Source organism: Mixophyes fleayi, chromosome 4 (genome assembly GCF_038048845.1).
Source record: "Mixophyes fleayi isolate aMixFle1 chromosome 4, aMixFle1.hap1, whole genome shotgun sequence".
NCBI lineage: Eukaryota > Metazoa > Chordata > Amphibia > Anura > Limnodynastidae > Mixophyes > Mixophyes fleayi.
In genome coordinates this window covers 26,000,256-26,023,136 of record NC_134405.1, presented here as the reverse complement: position 1 = coordinate 26,023,136, position 22,881 = coordinate 26,000,256, and the positions used below count along the sequence as shown (strand labels likewise).

Here is a 22,881-nt window from a genome sequence, read left to right as displayed (position 1 = left end):
ATTAGATCCATTAGTCTTTCTTGGTAATCCTTGAGATTTATGCAGTATGCTGTTTCTTTGCACAATCTCTAATTATGTATGTCCTTCTGGAGAGCAGGTCCCCAGAACAGTATGCTAGGTAGGGTCAGACCAATGACTTATAGAGCTGCATCACCGTTACGCTCTTTCTGCTACTAATCCCTTTTCCTATACAACCTAGCGTCCGTCTAGCCTTCTTCATTGTCCACCTTCTTCCATGTCCTTGTCATATTTACTAAACTGCGCGGTCTAGCTACCATTTATTTAGTTCATTCTTAAAAATGACAGCTAGAATCTGATTGGTTGCTATAGGCAACATCTCCACTTTTTCAAAGCCCCAGTTTAGTGAATACACCCCCTAGAACGCTTTCCGCCTCAGTATTTTACCACCATTAATAATACACACAGCCTTTGGCTTTTGAGACCCAAGTAAGCTCTAGAATGTAAGCTCTGACGGGCAGGGTCCTCTCTAGCTTTTGTCTCCTGTCTGTATAAGTGTATTGTAGTTTTAGGCTAATTGGCACCTTGGTATTATCTGGTTTATGTATTACTACTTTATGTATTTGCTTTGCCTAGATGTACTCTTTCTGTACGGTGCTGCGGAATCTGTAGTACATTATAAACATTGTTGCATGATTTTGGCATTTTTCCCCACTAAAGTGTAGTAACACACACTAAGTACTACAGAGCTGTTCTTATGAGAAAACATAGAGCATAAAAGCATCTCCTATTATTAGCTATAGTAATAAGGATATCATCGATAATGTTTTAATTCCTTTTACTCCAGTTACACGTGGGTGCCCCTATGCACCTCAAACTCATCTTTGTTTAAGATATTGATGCTGTATCCTCGGTATAATAGAGGGTTTACACTCCTAAAGTCTTTAGCTGCATTGTACACCTTTTTGAGCACAGGGGCCAATGGTTCAAACCCCGCTGTCTCCGCTAGCCACTGGTTGTAGTCCCACTGGTCTATTCCCAGGCGGTGAAGGTATTTGAGAGGTAAACCAGCACTTTGGTGGTTTCTCAACTCTTCGCGAGATTCGAAGAGCATTTGCTCTGGCAGGGGTAACTGGAATTTCCCCTCCAGCATGGATAGAAAAAACTGAGCCTGATAGTGACAAAACGGGAAGGGGAGTATAATTTTGCAAGCCCCTATGAAGCACATGGTGGGGTATCGGGCATGGAGAAGATGTTTGTAGAGGGGTGGGAGGTGACCCTGTCCTATGTCAGGTCCTACTATATCTTCATCCTCCAACAGCCCAAAGTTAGAGAGATCTCTCTTAACTGCCTTGTTCTCATTGGACAGTGATTGTTCTCCATTGTTCTCCAACCCTCCATCGGAATCCAACATTTCCTCTCGGTGTTCCACTTCACTATCAGACGAGATGAAAGGTCCTTTTCTTGTCATCTCTCCACTTCCCGCTTTCTTCTGGTCAACCATTTGTTCCTCTACAGGCAACAAGAAAGGGAAGCTATACTTGTAACCAGTACAGAAAATCAAAGTATCTGCCGCGATCTCTGTTCCATCATCACAAATCAGAGTTTCAGGAGAAGCCCTGACCACTGGACGAGCCATGGAGACATTTTCCGGTAAGGACCACTGTACTGGAGGACCTCTGTGACTCAAAGTTACATGTTGAGCATGTGGAGAAAGCTCCATGGCAATGTCCACCGCAGAGGGTCCGGAGCCCAGAAGGACCACGGAACGCGAGGAGAAGACCTCTGGATAGCGGTAAGAATGGCTGTGTAGAACTTGTCCTGGAAAAGTAGCAAAGACAAAATTATATCTGACTTGTGAATGCCCTGTAATGCAATATCTCACCATGTCTATACTAACCACCACAACCTTCTAAACTCTTGGGCAAACATACTTTATTAATAAAAAAAATACATGAATTAATGTTTGAATTTGTGTGTGAAAATTATCTTCCATAAATCAAACACTTGTAGTATCTCTTACCAATATAATTATTCCATTGTTTAAGGTGCACCATATGCCTACAACAATGAAGGAAGACAATTTTATGAGTGAGCCTATCAACTCACGAGGAACATGCTGTCTGTGTGATATCACTAGTTCCCAAAGAGTGGATAGGCTGCATTCTCTTGAAAATAGGTTCAGCCCAAAAAATGTCTGCCACTTTATATCCAGCAGATTGGACACTCGGCTGGATCGGTCTTCTGTCCAGATTTGAAGGGGTCCATCAGCAGCCATAAAATCATACAAATATAGTGCGTATACAGTGTGTGAATTAATTTTTCAATAACACTTGATATCAAGTTCAAATTTCCAGTTCTATCAATTTTAAGAAGTGAGGAGACTCCATATATATGTTAGTATTTTCACCAAAGACAAAGGATTTGAATATTGATTGATATTTAGCAGTAATTAATCATATTTTCTGTCATTTTTATAGCGGAGGATTTTTACTCATTCATTCAGATCTCATTGCAGAGTGCTATACACAGTTTTTCCACTGTCAAATCATCTCACTTACCATATAGAGATGTATTAATTGATGCTAATTGTATGTAGAATCTATTATGCAGAATAAGAGACATTGAAACCGTTTTAAAATACAAATAAATCTTGATAAGGTAACTGCACTTTTAGGATTAATTAGGGTCACAATAAGCTCAGAGGGGCCCATTTAGAGATGCGTAACCAACCAAAAACAAGTATACATATGTATATATGTCCATATATGGTTTGTTTGCAGATCGTTGACTGGAGATGCGGAACAGGCACAGAAATTCATAGGTTGAGTGTGGTTAGTGCATGTCCACCTAATTGTGACACAATCAGATATGGACACATCCATAGATAGGCCTTATACAGGGGCGCACGCAGGGGGGGTTTCTGGGTCTTCAGAAACCCCTCCCCTCCGCTAACGAAGTGCCCCACATAGCGGCACTGTACTATACAGAAGCCGCTGCGCTGTCAAAGAAGCATCCGCGGCGGTGCTGTATACAGCACCACCACGGACGCTTCTTTGACAGCGTCGCAGCTGCTGTATAGTACAGTCCTGCCGAAACGGAGCTGCTGCGCATGCGCGAGCGATTGTGCAGCAGCTCTATCGCGGGTTTGTTTTTTGTTTTGTTTTTTTGGGTGGGGGAAACCCCCCCCCCCCTAACAATCCTGCGTGCGCCCCTGTTATAGGAGGTGTATCTTGTGCGGGTACAATGATACGCAATGACGACTATCCACAACACTATCTATCCGCCCCTGTTTACGCATTGACCACTGCAGCTTACCATATGAAGTCGCAGACGTCTATTCCCATAACTTACTTGATATTTCCATTTGGACTACTGCAGCAAAGATGTGATATTTTTTTTTTTAAAAGGGAAAAAACCAAAGATGTTTGAATTTATCATTCTGTATTTAATTCAATTAATTTGTGTCCCATTACATTTTGCAAGGACAATTTTGCACCTATTAATAATAAAGTAAAGACAATAGTTTATCTTATGTATACGACACATATTTATATGATTAGAATTTGTACAACTAGGGTCATGTGACTTTAGGACATAGTTACCCACTCTCTCGGAATGTCCAGGAGACTCCTGAATTCCGGGTAGGTCTCCTGGAACCCAAGGAGACCAGGCCATCTATTCCGCAGCCTGTGAAACGCGTCATTTTGGCCCCTGAAGCAAAATTACATTTTCACGTCATTGCGTCGCAGGGCCAAAATAATGCGATACGCCATGCCCCAGCCCCCTCCATCCTCACATATCACCTTCCCTTCGGGATCTCCCGGAGACCTGGAACCAAGACAAAACCAACATTCATTTCTCACCTTGAAACGTCTCAATGCCAGCAATGTCGGGAATGAAAGCATGGGAGTAGTGTCTGTGGAGCCAGGGACACAAAATAAGACATCATTAGAGGGAAATGGAGAAAAGGACAGAAGAGCGAGAATGGGCACAGCCTGGAGAAAAACTGGCGAGACTGGAGACATCTCAGAAGGTAAAGGATGCTGGAAACAAAGGAAGTAAGAAGACATCTGGAAACAAAGAGGAAGAGCATGGCAGATATTAAGGGTGAAACAAACAGGTGTACAAAATAAGGAAAAGGAGAAGAACCAGTTCGTTGAGGATAATTGGGATAATTGAGATACTCTGAGGAGAGAACGTGAGACGGAGCAGGAGAACATTAGGCCGGGATGAAGAGAAATTTTACGCTTACCCCACACAGACCATTACAGCATCAAATCTCTGTGTCAATAGACGTTCGTCACCCCAGTATTGGACAGTGACATCCCAGGAAACATGTCCACAATCCACGTCCCCCACAGGAGAGATCGATACCACACGGCTGTTAAACTGCAAGACATAAAACAATAGAGACTTAGCAGTAGATTTATCGAACCTTCTAAAAAGTAAAAGTGGAGGTGTTGCCCATAGCAACCAACCACATTCTAGTTATCAATTATCTACTACATTCTAAGAAATGACAGCTAGAATCTGATTGGTTGTCATGGGCAACACCTCCACTTTTCCATTGTAGAAGGTTTGATAAATCTACCTCTTAGATGTGTCAGGATATCTACAAACCAATCCAGACCAGAAAACCTTCTGTACCAGAGGCAACTTATTGTAGTTATACTATTAATTTGTTAAAGTATAAAGATAAAGTATTCTATATATTTCATTGCATATGCGACGCAGGAAGAGAGTATAATGTAGAGGTGTGGTGAAGGAGGTAATTATAAAGAAATGAAACAGAAGATACTCCCAGGAGCAGAGACCCTCAAAACAGAGACCGACAGGATATAGATACCAAATTATCGTTTAAAAGCGGTCATTACAATAGTAAGTTATAAAATGTATTGCAATATAAGAGATCCTCATATGCACAGCAATGCTACTTCTCATCCTTATTATAACATATAAATTATATTTCCAAAGTACACAGGGACTGAGCCTAAATGTCAGAAGAATAATCACTACCTATCAGCTGACCAATCATAAGGCTAAGATCTAATAAAGTAAAGTAGAACAATTCAAAAGATGACTTAGGTCACTTGGGGTACATTAGCCGGTGATTACTTTATCGTGAGGTGGCTTTAGTTAACTCCACATCATCATCATCATCATTTATTTATATAGCACCACGCATACCGCAGCGCTGTACAGAGAACTCATTCACATCAGTCCCCAATATAGACACACACTCACACACATAGACATATACATACAGACAGAGAGAGACTAGGGTCAATTTTTGATAGCAGCCAATTAACCTACCAGTATGTTTTTTGGAGTGTGGGAGGAAACCGGAGCATCTGGAGGAAATCCACGCAAACACAGGGAGAACATACAAACTCCACACAGATAAGGCCATGGTCGGGAATCGAACTCATGACCCCAGTGCTGCGAAGCACAAGTGCTAACCACTAGGCCACTGTGCTGTGTGTTTAGAGCGAGATTTGGCTCCATTAGGGTGACGCGTCATGGAACACACATACTTAGTATGCCAGGGTAGCTCCAGGTCTTATGGGGAAAATGATGGCACAGACATCTATCAATACATTTGCCAATCAACCACATGAAGATTTCTGTCACCTGCTCCTTACAAGAGTGGGTCCCAGATTGGTTTAAACTTTATTAAAAGTAAAAAACCTGGGAGAGCCAATCACAAGCCGCAATCAAGAGTTTATGGCTTGCGATTAGTCCTTGATAGACCAGCTGAAGGGTCCTGCCTTCCACAAGCTTATTTTATTCAACTATCGAGATACATTCACTTGAATGTTCCCCACTCCATGCGCTCTACATATTCTACAGCTGTGATATCGTTTCCTCCTCTGAGTCGAATTAGTGGTGGGTTTCGTGAGCACCCTCCAAACACAAGGTGGAGGCTCTATACAAGGCCGGACTGACTCACCTGGATGTGGGGTCGGACAGAGAAATGGTCTGTGTAGGCCTCCAGGTATTTCAACACGTCTGAGTGATGGAGAAAGGACGGCAGGGAAGGGTCGAAGGGAAAATCCGGATAATTCATAATCTCTTTAGGAAGGTTCGTCCTACGAGTACAGACAGATTCATATTATGCAATAGGCGCGTATCTCACACAAGACGACACAAAAAACGAATTCATTCACTCGTAATTTCCCGTATTGACTATTGCTATGTCCTCCTTGCTGGTCTTCCCCAAACCAGACTCTTACCCCTATTTTGAATGCAGTGGCAAAACTAATTTTCCTTATAGAACGTTCTACATCTCTCTTTCCCTGGTCTCAAAATGTCTCCCAACTTTACCAGTCTGCTCTTCACAAGATCTGCGCCTCTCTCCCACACTCAATACCTGCTCCCATTCCCAGTTATTGGACTCTTCTCTCTCTGCTCCCACTGTGGCATTCCCTCCCTTGAACCACAAGATTAACAAATTCCTGAATCACTCTCTTAACAACCTCCTAGGATACTCTAACCTAGTGGTTCCCAAACTTTTGCAGTTGGCGGCACCCTTAGAGTCTCCGTAACTTTTTCAAGGCACCCCTCCAAAATAATTACCGAGCAGTCCTGTTTTAGAAGTAGGTGGGTCAAAAAAACGTAATAAGCATTTAGGTCAGGACAGAAATACTTATTTAGTTGTTTGCAAAAATAATACACATAAATCCAAGGAAAAATAATATTTTTAGATTTTTTTTAATTATATTTCTGTCAAAGAATAATTGACAGCTCACACTGTGCCCTCCTTCATCTCCATACACTCTGCCCCTATGCATCCACTCACACTGCCCCTTCTGCCCTCTCTCACTCTTCCTCCTCTGCCCTCTCTCACGCTGCCTCCTCTGCCCTCTCTCACGCTGCCTCCTCTGCATCCAGTCACACTGCCCCTTCTCACGCTGCCCCATCTGCCCTCTCTCACGCTGCCCCCTCTGCATCCAGTCACAATGCCCCTTCTCACGTTGCCCCCTCTGCACTCTCTCATGCTGAATAGTGGGGACTATTAATTTAAGGTGGGGCGATGAGATTTCATGTAATCCTAGGGTGGTTATGGAGGATATTCATGGAATGTGGGGCTGAGATTGAGGAGAACGAGGGCTATTTATTAAATGTGAAAATGAATTATTTACTCAGGTATAGTTGTGGGAAATAGGTATAGTTTTTAAAATTAAAATGCTATTAATTTATTGCCTGGGTGGGGTGGGGAACTGTGACTGTAATGCGGATGGAGGTGGACTATTCATGGAGTTTGGGTGGGAACTAATTACTTAATGGTAAGTAATTTTAAAATATTTGAGGTGAGATTGTGGGCTTGTTTAATTTAATAGTTGGGCCTATAAATGTGATTAAATGTGAATATGAAGTATTTAATGTTGGGGATGGTTGTGGGAAGTCATTATTTTTATTAAATGTAAATGCTATTAATTTATTGCCTGGGGCTGTTTTGGGGGGGAAGGGAAATATGTGTATTTATTAAATGTGAATACTATTAATTTAATGTTGGGGTTTTTCAAATGACATGTACTTGTGTTTTTTTCCCAAATAGGTCACCCAACATTCCAGGATCCAGACAAGCAGCAACTGATCTAAAGACACAGCAGCCACAGGTGGTGAAAGTGACAAGAACAGGTAGGGGAGAGCAGGACAGTCTGTCAACTGTCCTGCATCTGGTGGGGCAGTACCGAATTTGGGTTACTGTCTCGCTTAGTCAGGATTTAGTCCGACTACAAGGATAGTTGGGAGGTATGTCCCACTTCACACTGTACTGCTTGTGGAGGCAGAGCTGAGTGCACCTAACAGTAGTGCGCACAGGTTTGCTTGTGTATTTGTCTAAATAGGACCATGTCTAGTCAAACTGGACCATGGGGGCCTCCTATTTTAAGCGCCCCAGGTCCCCCGAGAGCCTGAATCCAGCTCTGACCTAGACCCACCAAGTACATTTTTCCATGGCTATCTGGCTGGACAAATATGCAATATGCAGTATTTAACCTCATGTGTGAAACTTCTAATTCCCTGTAGATCGTAAGCTTTGGAGCAGGGCCCTCTTACCTCTCTGTCTGCCTTGTTTTATTACTGTGTTTCTTCCCAATTGTAAAGCACTACATAGTATGCTGGTGATATATTAATAAATGTTAATAATAGTAGTTAAAATCCACACTGAACAGGCACTGCATACGTTATACGACTCTGAAACCAGTGTCTACCTAGACACATCACGGAGAACCACTTCTTTGGAGTGTGGGCGGAGTTAATCTACTAGCCCTCTTGGAGAGATAATTACTCCTGTAGCTTATGTTGATGCCATAAGGAGTATGGACGTAAACTCTATTCCACGTAGGGTGATCGATACGGCTCATTAGGTGATGACTTCTTATCTTACCTCAGATCTCTGTACATGCTAGAGCTGATATGGGCGTCCGATGTGTCCGAGTACACCCAGGTGCCCCCAACTTGTCCGGTCATCTCAAACACCACAGGAGGCGCAAAGGTCAAAGGTCGGGACAGGATATTGTGGGCGCTGCAAATTCCAGCTGCTCCGGCCCCGATCACCGCTACGCGTAACCTGCTAGACGCCATAACGGCTGCTTACGCTGAAATAATGACGTAAAATCGAATTTACAAGGGTAAATGTGATCAGTATTAAAATATATATTTATAGCACTATATCTGCAGATTACAGCACCAATACCACAAAGATTTTTTTTTTCTGTACAGTTAAGTGCCTTTTAGGCATGCATCTGATTTTACTCCAACAAATCATTATCTCCTTTTCAAAAGCTCTCTGGTTGTCAAACAAAAAAAAAAACTACGAGACGCCGTCAGTTTGCAACAGACACAGGCTGACAGCACTCAGCTGGCAGAAAGGGGGGAAAGAGGATTTCACAGTGCAGACGGAGCTCAGAGGGGCGTTCCAAAACCTCTCTGCTCACTTCATAATGTGCCCTGTGACTGTGGTTGCCATGACAGTCCAGAATCATAATCATTAATAACAGCCTGAAGAAAACAAACAAAGGGAAAATGGTATGTACTAACATTCTTCTTATATAAATGGCTGCCTCTACTGTGTGCACGCAGATATGTTTATGGGGGAATTCAATTAGAAGCGAGGTGTCTCAATGCATCTCCCTAACAGTCCACAGAGGCCCATCGCGGCAGAAATTTTACTAAAATCTCAGCTCATTTTCCCTTTGTGACCCACAGAGATGATACGTAAAATTAATGGAGATCTCTGTACCGCATTGGCCGTCAGTGTGCGCAGTTGAACATCGAGGGGACACATTTCCAGAATTTGAATTCCCCCCTAACTTTCAGAAAATTCCTGAGAAACAGCACAAAAGTGATGCAAGCAAAGGACTATGGTTAAATTATTTCATCATGGAAGGTAAAGAGTACATGAAGGCACATAATCTATCTTAAATCTCTAGCATATTATCCTTTACTGTTTCTGGGTCAGTCACCCCTGCTGGTAGTTTGTTCCAAGCGCCTACTACTGTCAGTGAATAATATGTTCTTATTCTCTCATAATCTAGGCAGGTTTAGATATACTCACAATGCAGATATACTCACAGTCTGTATACTGCACGCACAGGCTCCGTCCGCTAATGAGAGCGAATCAGTGGATATTGACCTCTGTACCTGCCAGGTGACTAATTGACACAAGCTCTGCTATCACATTGTGTTAATACTGGTACTTGGCACTCACAGGACATGTTTTTAAACTTGTGCAGGTGGACTAAAAGTAATTAATTAAATAAATCAGAATTTCTGCCATTTTTCCCTTTACAAACATGTCTCGACGCTATTTATAATGTCACTCAATAAAGAGTTTTGTACAACTCCTGCTCGCTCTGCACTGCCCCTCAATGTAGCTGAAAGTTGGCTATCGTTCCCCTATGACCCTTCCTGTTAGCTGTAGGCGAGCGCTGTATAGCAGTGTGCGCTCGCTGGGCAACGCAGTGCATCCAGCGCTCCGCAGCCATTGCAGAGTGAGTCCTGAATTACTCCCTCTCCTCTGACAGCTTCACCCCACACCAACCATAGCTATTGTTACTATACTGTACATTTTGGCATAGTTATTGGTTAAGCTAACAAAATGACTGCCTCCATGGCGTGTAGACAACAGTAGACGAGACACAGATCGATGCTACATGGGGGCATAGTAACAAACATGCATGTATCTGTACTAACTGCGGGGCAGCCTTACACCAGTAGATGTATACTTTTTAACCCAAAATATATTTTGATATGTTGTAGAGTACTTTAACTGGTAAAACTGTAAAATCAACCAGACATTGCTCACTGCATGTTGCCACATTTCTAGGAAAATCCATCGCACATCTTTAGTCAATGGACAGCCCTGTCAGGATGTATAAATTGTCATTTTTGCTATTACTATTCCACTTTTACAAAAACAATTACTGTACAGTTTAATTATGCATGACAGCTTCCAGCCAGGTGAGACTTAGATTGCAAAGCTGCTCCCCTCCCCCTTTATATAACTTACCCTCAGGCAACTTTTACAAACTATGTTCCTTTTTCTTCCTATCACCTGCGCTTTTTTTGCCCATACTTTTTATACTTTCATTTATTTACACCATCCCGGGATAAATCACAAAGCAGTTCTTTGGATATAACTATACATAACTAGGCACAAATCACAGCAATGTCACTGATTAGGATAACACAAATTTAAAAATCTTCTTGCAGATATAAAAACAATGCTGAAACACACAGACGGATACTGATCAGAAACAGAAATGTATGTAGGGGTTGCAGGAGAACTTGTAGAAGCCGATGAATTAAAGTGATCTGAAGGTGGACAACTGCTGTAAGTTAATTTAAACACTTCCAAATATCACCTTCACATGTGGTTTAAAAATGAAGGCTGTCAATGTTTGTTGTTCAGTTCCACTATAAATGATTGACCTGGTAGTCCCAAAGGCAGAGGCATAATGCACAATAAATAAACTTTTTGCTTTTTTTGTATTAAGTTAATAATGAATACAAGTTGGTTATAAAGTTGGAGTGGTTATAAAAAGTAACTTAGTTACAGTTTAGTAATAGACTGTACAATGTGTAACTGTCTTACTGGCAGTCCTGGTAGTGTCACCTCATCTTCTCCTGCCAGTCCCCACCCAGGATTCAGACCTCCTCACTGGGTGCAGAAATTATAGCAGTAGTGGTATTACTCCTGCTGGGTGCACACATATCAGGAAGTGAGCTGCCTGGGCCGCAGTGCACTCTGGGAGTTGTAGTTTAGATTAGTCTGCAAAGCATGCTCTGACTCTGCAGCTTTTATATGTTTGTTTGTCTTTCAGGGAGTGTGTTGCTCAATCTTGGCAAATACTTCACATTTCTAAAGCATTGACCCATAAATATATTTGATAAGCAAATATTTTGGAAGAGATCTAGTACCTATAATATTAGGAATTTACCCTCTTATTAAATATGCACAATTTTAAAAATAATAATAATATTTTTTTTATGTAATGTCTGTATAATAGAACTAAGGAGGTCTCCCAGCCATGTGATTACCCCCCACCCATATATATATATATATATATATATTTTTATTTTTTTTTTATTTTTTTTTAATGAAGTTGCAAGGAACTGGTCTATAATATATAAAAGAGTATCTGGGCACTGAATTGCTTGTAGATATAAACACATAATAGAAAAAGAGAGAGCAACAGAGACTGATATCAATATTTAAAAAATGAAATGTATAGTGAAACTAAACGCACAAAAAAAAACCTAAAACACATTTTAATAATTTATAATGAGCTACTTAAAAATACCATGCGTAAACAGGAGTATCATCAATTGGGTATATTCTCTGTACAGCACTACGTGATCACAGTATCTGCTTTTTCAATTTATTATCCATCTACCAGATCTTAATTCATCTTAACTGGAGTTAGGGTATTATTTACACACCAATAAAAGTGTCACCTACACACACAGGAGGCGACCATTAACGGATCTATACCAATATTCTGCATATAAATTGACTAGGATCTAGTGATATCGCTGAGGCACGAGGCACTGGTTCCTAGTGAATTCTTAGGCTGCACTCTTATGAATATTGGTTCAGTACACAAAATAGCTGCCGGAACGCGGTGGACGGGATGGGTACATTTTAACTTAGCCCGTATTTTTCTGGGTAACTGGAGGATTATGTCCCACAAACCAAGGCCACCTAAATCCCATGAAATCATTTGGCAGAACACGATAGTTATCCTAATATAAAATGCCACATATGTGACCCCAGCCTGCAGTGCACCTCCACTAGGTGCCTCGTGCCTCACTATTGTCACTAGCTTCTAGTGAATTAATAGGCTACATTCGGGTGAATTAGGGTACAGATCACAAAATGGCTGTCCCCACTGTGTGCGGGGTGACATATACTCTTGTTGGCGTCGCTGTGTGATCTCCATCTTTTTTTTAAACATTCACTTCTATTAATATTCTATTTTGGTTGAACAACAAGTGAAGTTACATAATTAAGTTAATTGTGAAAAACTTTTTGCAAATGATCCCTTCATTTTTTTAGGCGTATTAAGTTCTATGATAGCTGCACCATTCATTACCTCAGTGTGTAGATAAGTGAAACATAAGTTACAATTTGTCAGGGAAAACGTGGGTCAAAATTATTTTAATTAAATTATATTGGCAGATAGTTGTTTATTTTCATTACCCTTAAGGTCCGTAAACGGAGTCTGTAAAATGCGTTCTCAAAGCTTCTTTACAATTTAATGCACTATGTATTTAAGGAGAGTTCCTGCAGAGGTCCGTTATAACGTACTGAGCGTTAACACCAAGCGAATGAACGCTTGTCAGAAAGTGTGTATACAGGTCTGTGACGGGATGGACCTCCTATGCCACCCTGTCGCCCCCTTTCTTTATCCCAATTGCGCCCCTCTAAACGCAGTAGGAGGGGCTCTGCTGCTTCCACCACCACTTCTTTCTGGGTAGCTCTCGCTGCTAGTGTACCCCCTTGCTGGGCACTTGGGCTGGTACCCCTGACCTCTTCCTTCAGATCAGGGTTACTGTGGATGGTTTCCTCTGGCCTCTCGCAATGGCCAGAGCTGCAGAGTACTGGGCAGAGCGCGTTGGTACTTGATGCTGGGTCCCAACCTCACGGATTAGAGTGGTCTAATCTGCAGGAATCACAGCAGGTAAGTAGGTGTCAAAGCAGGATCCTTAAGCAGTGATGTGTATTGGTTCAAGAAGTCCTAATCAGGGGCAAACACAGGATTTGCAGAGGGTAGTTTCCACACCACGCTGCGAGTGGGCGTGACCAGCATGCATGGGGGCGCGGCTATAATTTTAGAGAGTGCTTGGCTGCTCTCCAATTCTTCCTATTCCCATAATATACATGGGCAATGCTGCGTGCACTACTGTTAGGTGCACGCAGCTCTCTTTTTTCGAGCAGAGCTGTGTCAAGCGAGGGCAGGGTCCATCCACCTCAATTATACAGTACCCCAGGCTTGGAGGGGAGTTTCCTAGTGCCTGGAAACCCCTCTCGGTTTGCCTATGCAAATAAGGACAGTTACACACTAGTTTGAGGTACTAGTGATCTCCATTACATGGTCAGTCAGAGCTCATTATATACTGATTCTGACACACATGTTGGCAGGGGGTAAACCAGCCCCCTGATCCTAGCTGGCACCACAAAGCCTGAGATATTACATTCAATATTTACCATCAGGATGTAATATATTCTCTAATTATGGATTTAACACATTCAGGCTCAAAGAGGTCTTGGTCACTCACAAATGAAAAGGCCTAATTAGCATCAGATTAACATGGTATTATTTGCCTTCAGAATTTACAAAAACAAATTTCCTCCTACACGGCATACAGCCTAAGAAATCAATACATTTCCAATACAGAAATCAGTAAATTTGCGATGATATACATTGGCGCACTGCGCTACTAATTAAATGTATACAATAAGTTATCTATAAGTGATCCAGCCACAAGGTCCATTTGCTGACATTATGTTTTTACTAATATTGTTAAAGCATATTTACCAGGCTTTAAGAAAGCACGTTAAATATGTGATATTCATGCTGTGTCTTACCTCAGGGCCACAAAATGGACATTTGTTCTTTTAACACAGAAAAAAGTCACAGATAAAATGATCCATTTAGCAAAAGTTTGTCAAGTGAACGAACTGAAGTCGTCTGAAGGTGGAGGCCTCCTTTAAAGCGAATTGGGCTTCAGATAAAAAAAACATCACACACCCATTGCCAGGCAATTCCATAACTACATAATTCTTGCGGATTAATGGATTAATAAAGAAACAAAACAGGAATTTTTCTCTAATTTAATTATCCTATGTGTACATTGCTTTTTCTGTGTGAATTGATCTCCCTTGTTCAAGAATTACGTATCCAATTTTATACTTTTAAAGATGACTGTGACGTACCTCTCAACATTTGGATAGGATGCATCAGGATGGGGGCATGGGCACATAAATATGGGGGTGTGGTTTCTGTAAGATGGGGCGTGGCCACACCAAGATGGGGGCATACCTAGCGGTTTTAAAGAGCTAGGCTGCCCTGTTCTCTCCTCCCCTCCAAACATCTTCATTTCTTATTCACCACTGCTCTGCCATGCACAGCATCAGTGATCATACATTACTTGATAACTTTCAAGTATTGTATGATTGTTTAATTTGATTAAAAATAATAGGATGATATGGAACTGATTCAATTATACGTTAAGTTGGCCTGTCAGTTACAGACAATGGAGGCAGCCATTTTTCACGGGTTCCTAGTGAACGGATAGGCTGCATTCTCAGTGATGTCACTGGTTCCTAGTGAGTGGATAGGCTGCATGTTCAGTGATGTCACTGTTTCCTAGTGAATGGATAGGCTACATTCTCAGTGATGTCACTGGTTCCTAGTGAATGGACAGGCTGCGTTATGGGGTGATAAATTCAGGGCAGAGCCAATACACATCTGCTCATCAATCTATCAGATGCCGATTGGGAAGGATGTTACATCAGGTTGGATGATCAGACCAACTTACCACAACTCCATTTTATCCAGGCTGATCGCTGAGTAGCTTGATTGTGTCTAAACGTGAACAATCAGGTATCGGATCATGTATGAACTACTGCTTAAAGTGTGCATAAGAACCACAGCAACCAATCATGAATCAGATTGTATCTGGCTACAGCAAGTGACACAGTGAAAGCAAATGTTGATTGCTATGATTTTAGAGTAAATTTGCACTTTCAAACAATGCTGGTAAATAATTGTCATTAATTCCCGTCATCTAGTACCTGAGTGACGTCACTGGATTCTAAAGAACTTGGCTAAGACCAAAATATGGCTGATTAAACTGTGTGTAAGCATCAGGTACTCTTTACAGACAGGAAGTCTGCTACGCATAGATGAAAAAACATTCTTTCAAAATCACATATAGAGTATATCTCCTATAGCTTCAATTCTGAAACAGTTTGTGTGTATATTAGTGAATGGCCTTGCGGGCCTTTAAATGTTTTGTGTTGATATACAGAACTTTCTATAAATAAACTGTACCAATGTGTCTTGCAACTTTTAAATTATATGGTCTCATTTTCAGCCATCCTGCTCTATCTATAACACATACTCTGGCATGCCATTATATTTGTGCCACCCATGTGAATACACATGGGTGACACAAACTGGAAGTTATTTTCTCATAAAGTTTTGCCTTTAAAGACATTCCCATTTTAAATTTCCCCTGCAAAGTCGCAGAATATCGGCGACTTGCAAAATCTACAGTTTAATACATTTACCCCTTGTAGTAAAATAAACGTACTATCCACAAACATGGCAATAGACCAGCGCCACCTAGTGGACAAAGTACCTTAGAGTACAGTATCTCTCAGAACGGGTTACGTACTAAACAAGAACAATCAAAAACAAATTTTGTTGTGAAAATAAGTAATTTTTCATTGTATCATCCACAGGACAAAAAAAAATGACCTTGCTGTAATTGATAATCCAGTTTCTCTGCACCTAAGTAGATGGCATTTTATAAATAAAACTATAGTGTGCAGGAATAATGAAAAGCAAGTTGTGGCTCGTCGGCTTTTGTGAAACTAAAAATCCCAGCAAGGGGGAGAGAGGGCACTGGAGAGCCAAGCATGAGGAAGACATAAGGTGCTTCAATGAGGCGTCAGATGTTCCTCCTTCTGTTTCAGCAGCCCCAGAGGCAGAAGGAAAGGATTTAAGGGACAGAAGCCCAAGTCCTTCAAGCTGGTTGTCTGTGGATCGGGCTGTGTCTCCCCTGAGGCCGACTGCTCAGATTCCGGTTGCGAGTTCAGGAAAGCATAAGTCTTACGCAGACTCCGGTCTATTAGCGGAATGTCCAGGTTCTGAAATTGGTCCGGTATACAATGAAGCAGCCGTAGAATTACTGCAGATTCTAGAAAGAGACAAGAGAACAAAACTGAGATCACTCTTACCAGTCAGAAGTATACTAAGCCCATTTGTCAAAATACAATTTAAAAAATGAATAGACAACCCATAAACACTTAACCTACTGTTGTTTTTCCCTTAGAAAGAAAACTGGAACAGATGCTTAATTCAGTACTGTTGAACAACTATTTAGGACCTAATAGACCTCTCTGAGGAACAGTAAATTGCTCCTGCTGTTTCTCCCCCTCCTCCTCCTAATAGCTTCATATTGTTTCTGTAGCCCTGCCCACTAACGGAGGACTGAGTCAGAAAAATCTATTTTGACAGCTGCAAGATAAGATAGGAGATTGTGGAGATAAGCCAGAGATAATCTCTGATTGGACTGTGTTCAAGTTAGTAAAGCTGGGTACACACTACACGGTTTTCGTCCAATAATCGGCTCAATCAGCCGACATACGACCGCTCATTCAAAAGTCGGGCCAGTGTGTGCAGTGACACGATGGTCGAAAGTCTGCCCAAATGGACGATTGTCGCCTCATTTGGTTGGTCGTACCGTTTAATATTTTCGTTCCAATCTCGTTTCCGTTGTGTGGTGTGATAAGTTTCCGATCGATCCACAACAGTGAGTACGAAATTACATTGCTCACGACAACATGGCTGTAAAAAGTCGCTAAAGGGACGTCCGCTCTTCCCTTTATCATCCTAAATATGGCTAGTGCGTATGCAGTCCATGGACCGAGCGATCGGAACATCAATCGCATGTAAAATCGTTCGGCATAAAAAGTTGGTTGAAATTTCTGAAGTGTGTACCTAGCTTAAGTTCAGGTGAAGATGGGACAATCAAGTCCTGAAGCTCTTTTTTTTTTTAAGATATAGCATATTGTACTTTTGATTATTTTTTTGTGCATTACATTTTAAATGCCCTTTTAATTCTCCTCTCACTGACATTTGACTCATGCTCTCAAAACACTATTTCCATAAGTGTGTGTTTATCAATATGCCCTTTCTTAGGCCAGTAATAACCTATTTGTACTCTCAATGCGCCCATTGTGACTTCCAGACATCACCATAAATGTGTTTTATTTCTTACCCCTTCCTTTTCTCTCCGAATACGTACCACACTCAGACAGCTTTGGTAGCGCCTCCCCTTTGGCAGCTTTCGACAGATATTTGTAAATCTTCTCAAAGTCCAAATTCTGCCATCCATCGTCAGCCTTAGCCACAGATGCAGTTGGCTCCTCCCCTGAGGAACCAGACTCCTCCTCCGCAGGTCCTTTCTTCTGCAAGTTTTTATCAGTTGAAGCAGAAGCCTGTGGAGCCTTCCCCCGAGGGTCTTTGTTGGGGATTGAGTGAATGAGATTCACGGGTTCTGTGGCTGCTATCGTCAGCATCTAGAACGGAGAATGTGGTAGAAATAAGGACGGTTCCCGTGTACACGAGTGGAAACCAGTACAAAGAGAGGGATATCTGTGAGAGGGGGCTTTTATTACCTGCGAGAAAGCGGAAGTTATGGCTTCCTCTGTTGGGTTACACATCCTGCAGGCCAAGTCTGTCCAAAGCTTTTATTAATTAGAAAAAAAAAAGCAGATTGAGTATCAGGGGATGAAACATTTTTCGGGTGGTCGGAAACCGCCTAAACATTTACCTCAATGGGTGCTGGACTCTGATAGTCCTGATCTTTTTCCTCCTGGAACCATTTCTTGTACTCCGTCTGTATAGCGTCTCGAGCTGCTCGACCACGCAGCCAATCAATGTAAGAGGAGACCTGGAATATACCACAAACATATAGCAGGGAAAAGTCTACAACAACCCAAAACGTCAATGAGTAATCTCCTCTTTGGGTAACATCACTATATAACTCACTATCACCATATAATTTCTTATCAAGTAATAATATATGTATAATCTCCTGTAAATAATATCTGTATAAACATCATCATCATCATTTATTTATATAGCGGCAACATATTCCGTAGCGCTTTACAATAAACAGAGCATTCTGACGTCTTATAATTGCAGACATCCAACGTCATCACTTCAGTGTTCAAATCTTGTGTATTATAAGGAATTATGGTCCACCCTACTGTAAATTATAAAGTATATAACAAGTCACCTATCGCTGTAGAAAAGCACTTGTCCCACAGCAATTATATAGCGCTGCAGGTACGCTGGCCGCCTCATCTTGATGTCGCAATCGGAGTAGCGTGAAAATGTATTCGCACTACTCACGTGGCAAGCGGGGGGCTGACCATAGACTGAGGACTCACTACAGCCGCCCCACTGGAGGTAGCTGGAACTTCAGCACAGGTAAGTGCTATTTACACTCTACCAGAGAGTAGAAAGTGGAGCTGGCTTTAAATATTGTACTACACACTGCAAGTTTTATAGAAACAAAGGGTTAGAAAGTGGAGGTGCCACATTGGTCGCTTACCTCTGACTGACTCCGCCCCTTGACCGGCGGCTCTGGGACTTTTCTGTCGACCTGGGACTTGAGGCCCCTCAGGAGCTCCATCTTTTCCCTGGATGTCCAAGCAAGGCGAAGGGGGGCCGGGCGCGCTGGGGTCTTGTCTTGGATCTCGTATCGCACGGGAGCAGAGCGCCTACGCACAGGGGGCTTCATGGTCCTGGTCCCTGCATAATATATCAGGGGGCATTTTATAAGCATAGAGTAACATTTTCAATAAATTGTGACAAAAGCTTTTGTATGCTACAAACCATGAATTAACAATTGGATATGCGCCTTTTTTCCTTCCTTTGCAAATGTTAGTAAAGCCGATTGTGCACATTAGTAAGGCCGACTACCCACTGGCGTGGCGCTAAACGTCAGGGATTGTGGTCAGGGTGGAGCAGGGGCAACATAGAGGACACTCCCTTGACGCCCATGGGCTCACTCGGGTGAACTCAAGTATATGGAGCAGGCAGCATGCAATAAAAAGTCACCACAACGCAAAACTTCAAACCCGCAAGTGCAAATATTATACAGCCCTTCATTGTGGAGACATATAAAACACATTATGTTCGGCTCTATAGATAGTTCTGCAATACTGTCTCTAGAACATGCATCAAAAAATGTCAACCTACAGTATTGTAAATATATAATAAAATATACAGCAGGCTTAGGCTACCTGTGGCCCTCCAGACCAGCTGCTGTGTGTCGTGCTGATACTTGTAGTGTCACAAGAGATGGAGACAAATAGAATTAGTCTGCTATGTAGGGAAAGACCCCATAGCACACAGCCAGTACAGCCATGACCTGCACGCACACAGCCAGTACAGCCATGACCTGCACACACACATGCATTACAGCCATGACCTGCACACACACACATGCATTACAGCCATGACCTGCACACACACACATGCATTACAGCCATGAACTGCACATGCATTACAGCCATGACCTGCACACACACACATGCATTACAGCCATGACCTGCACACACAGCCCCCAGCACACACCTGCTGTACACCCAGCAGAGACTACACGTGCACAGTACCTGGTTCAGAGCTGCTCTCTCGCAAGAAACGTCGAACTGACAAGTGGCCGGACCTGCGTGCGCTGCGTGCGGTGACGTCACATAAGGGCAGAGGTGTCTCAGGCAGTGAGGGCGGAAGTGTGGGGCTGGATAGCGTTGTTTTGAGTCGATTTTTTTGTAATGCCTAATTGTGAGAAAAGAGTACAGAGTATTCATAAAGATGATGGAGAGCACAGGCAGAAGCGTTTTTGGGTTTTTTTCAATAATAATAAAAGGATTCTGGCAGCGGTGGGATTCGAACCCACGCCCCCGAAGAGACTGGAGCCTTAATCCAGCGCCTTAGACCGCTCGGCCACGCTACCTGTTAGCTCAATGCTGTATAATAATAGTATATGGTTGCTGTTTAAATTAGTCATTTTTTTTTGTATAATGTAGATTTATATCTCTAATTAAGATCCCTTCTAGAGGAAACAAAATATAGCATTAAGAGTGATAAAAGGTGATATCACGGAATGATCTTGTAAATATCCCGTCATAGGATGGTCCGCTCCAGGGGCAGGGTCATGTTGACGCGATTCACATCGCATTTTGTCATCGAGGCCCTACCCACTCTCGCAAAATGCGGGAGTCTCCCAGATATTTCGGGAGAGTTGGCAAGTATGCTTAAAAAATCAAAAGCCCTTGAGATGTCTGTGTGATATTTAATACATGTTCAATTTAATGTATCTATCTAGGTCTTTATGAGTGAGAGTTGCATGTAGTGGTGAATGCAGTGTACACAAAACGTCTAGCAAACATCTGGGGGTATAATTACTAAACTGCGGGTTTGAAAAAGTGGAGATGTTGCCTATAGCAACCAATCAAATTCTAGTTATCATTTATTTATTGTGGGCAGCACGGTTGCTAAGTGGTTAGCACTTTTGCTTCACAGCACTGGGGTCATGAGTTCAATTCCTGTCCATGACCTTATCAGTGTGGAGTTTGTATGTTCTTCCCATGTTTGTGTGGGTTTCCTCTGGGTGCTCTGGTTTCCTCCCACACTCAAAAAAAACATACTAGTAGGTTGATTGGCTGCTATCAAAAATTTACCCTAGTCTGTGTGTGTGTAAGGGAATTTAGACTATAAACTCCAATGGGGTAGGGACTGATGTGTGTGAGTTCTCTGTAAAGCGCTGCAGAATCAGTGGCACTATATAAATGGTGATGATGATTTAGTACATTCTACAAAATGACAGCTAGAATCTGATTGGTTGCTATAGGCAACATCTCCACTTTTTCAAACCCACAGTTTAGTAAATATACCCCCAGATGTTTGCTAGACATTTTGTGTACACTACATTCACCACTACATGCAACTCTCACACATTCACCACTACATGCAAATAAACCCCTTAGTGTCTATGTAGGTTTCCGCACCAGTCTGTCTCCCTGTTATGCTGCAGAAGCTGAGTTTTCCTGTGCCTCTGCCTTGGATTATATCTCTGTTAACCTCTCATGTACCAGTCCTTGTTTTTGGCCACTCTCTCTCTCTTGGATTATGATTTTGTACTGCAGGATTGCCTGGGTACCAGTTCCCGGCTTGTTATTGGATTTCCCTTCTGTATACTAATTTTGTAACTCGCTACCGTCAGTGTACCAGTCCTCGGCTTGCTGACCTGCTTCTGGATAACCCATCCTCCATCTCCGCTGTGTTACGCCTAGTGGCTGAGCATAGGGCTGCAACCTGTGGATTCCTGGCTGCAAAAGTCCATCCCGCCCCCTCCCCCTCCAAGTAGGAGTCCCCCCAGGGCTCTGTCCTTGGTCCCCTTCTCTTTTCGCTCTACACTTCCTCCCTCGGTGCGCTCATCTCCTCCTTTGGTCTTCAATATCACCTTTATGCTGACGACATTCAACTCTACATCTCTTCTCCTGATCTCTCTTCCACCCTCCTCTCTCGTGTATCTGACTGCCTCTCAGCCATCTCCTCCTGGATGTCCTCACGCTTTCTCAAAATTAACATCTCTAAAACGGAACTCATTGTCTTTCCTCCCTCCAGACTCCCCTCCCACCACAACCTCTCTATCGTTGTTAACAACCCTACCATCTCATCTGTCACCCAACTCTGTTGCCTGGGTGTCACCCTTGACTCCTCTCTTTTTTTTGCCCCCCCACGTCCAATCCCTTGCTCAAGCCTGTCGCTTCCAACTGCGCAACATCGCCCGCATCCGACCCTTCCTCTCACAATACGCCACCAAAACAATCATCCCTGCACTCATCATCTCCCGCCTGGACTACTGCAACCTCCTCCTCACTGGCCTCCCTCTCTCCCAGCTCCCCCTGCTCCGATCTGTACTTAATGCAGCTGCTAGACTCATCTTTCTCTCACGCCGCTCCTCCTCTGCCTCCCTTCTCTACCAGGCCTTACACTGGCTCCCTTTCCCCTACAGAATCCTCTTTAAACTTCTTACAACCACTTACAAAGCTCTCTCCCAGTCTACTGCCCCCTACATCTCTAACCTCCTTACCATTCACACTCCTGCCCTCTCCCTGCGCTCGGCAAATGGCCGTCGCCTTTTCTCCACTCTTATTACCTCTTCCCACTCCCGAGTCCAAGACTTCTCCCGAGCTGCCCCCCTGCACTGGAATGACCTCCCTCGCTCCATCCATCTCGCTGCCAATCTGTGCTCCTTCAAACGGGCACTCAAAACTCACCTGTTCCTGAAAGCCTACCAACCATTCACTTAACCCCTCATCTACTCTGCAGTTCTCCCCCCTCTCCCCTGGTCCCTCTTTCTCCCTTGCATCACTGCCTCTCTTCGTGCCTGTTTTGTCCACCCTCCCTTAGGATGTAAGCTCTCATGAGCAGGGCCCCTCTCCCCTCCTGTCTCCATACCGACTCTTCTGCGTCACCGTAACTCCATATGTCTGACCGGAGTTTCTGAAGCATTGTAACTTAGTGTTTATTGTTCTGTGATGTTTTACCCTGTATGGTCTACTGTTCGTACTATGTAAGGCGCTGCGAAAACTCTGTGGCG

At 42.8% G+C, this 22,881-nt stretch overlaps 2 protein-coding genes and 1 non-coding gene across 5 annotated transcripts; all 3 read right to left on the bottom strand.

Annotated features, from left to right (window-relative positions):
- Positions 1-779: 779 nt before the first annotated feature.
- LOC142151135 (uncharacterized) lies at positions 780-11,185 on the bottom strand. Of its 2 annotated transcripts, none has more exons than XM_075206479.1 (6): positions 11,063-11,185; positions 8,354-8,564; positions 5,912-6,050; positions 4,214-4,350; positions 3,825-3,877; positions 780-1,779 (listed from the first exon to the last, which is right to left on the bottom strand). In XM_075206479.1, exons 2-6 carry the CDS (start codon positions 8,548-8,550, stop codon positions 806-808), a joined length of 1,500 nt encoding a protein of 499 aa, XP_075062580.1. In that variant the 5' UTR covers positions 8,551-8,564; positions 11,063-11,185; the 3' UTR covers positions 780-805. The 2 variants fall into 2 exon arrangements, with proteins under 2 accessions (XP_075062580.1, XP_075062581.1); XM_075206480.1 differs by lacking the exon at positions 11,063-11,185 and adding an exon at positions 9,524-9,582.
- Positions 11,186-15,897: 4,712 nt separating this feature from the next.
- SNAPC2 (small nuclear RNA activating complex polypeptide 2) lies at positions 15,898-19,978 on the bottom strand. Of its 2 annotated transcripts, none has more exons than XM_075206477.1 (6): positions 19,889-19,978; positions 18,823-19,022; positions 18,037-18,156; positions 17,882-17,950; positions 17,509-17,782; positions 15,898-16,398 (listed from the first exon to the last, which is right to left on the bottom strand). In XM_075206477.1, the coding sequence occupies exons 2-6, from the start codon at positions 19,009-19,011 to the stop codon at positions 16,139-16,141; spliced, it is 912 nt and encodes a 303-aa protein (XP_075062578.1). In that variant the 5' UTR covers positions 19,012-19,022; positions 19,889-19,978; the 3' UTR covers positions 15,898-16,138. The 2 variants fall into 2 exon arrangements, with proteins under 2 accessions (XP_075062578.1, XP_075062579.1); XM_075206478.1 differs by lacking the exon at positions 19,889-19,978 and adding an exon at positions 19,517-19,756.
- Positions 19,979-20,147: 169 nt separating this feature from the next.
- TRNAL-AAG (transfer RNA leucine (anticodon AAG)) lies at positions 20,148-20,229 on the bottom strand. The gene has a single exon. It is a non-coding gene; the product is annotated as a tRNA-Leu (tRNA).
- Positions 20,230-22,881: the final 2,652 nt, after the last annotated feature.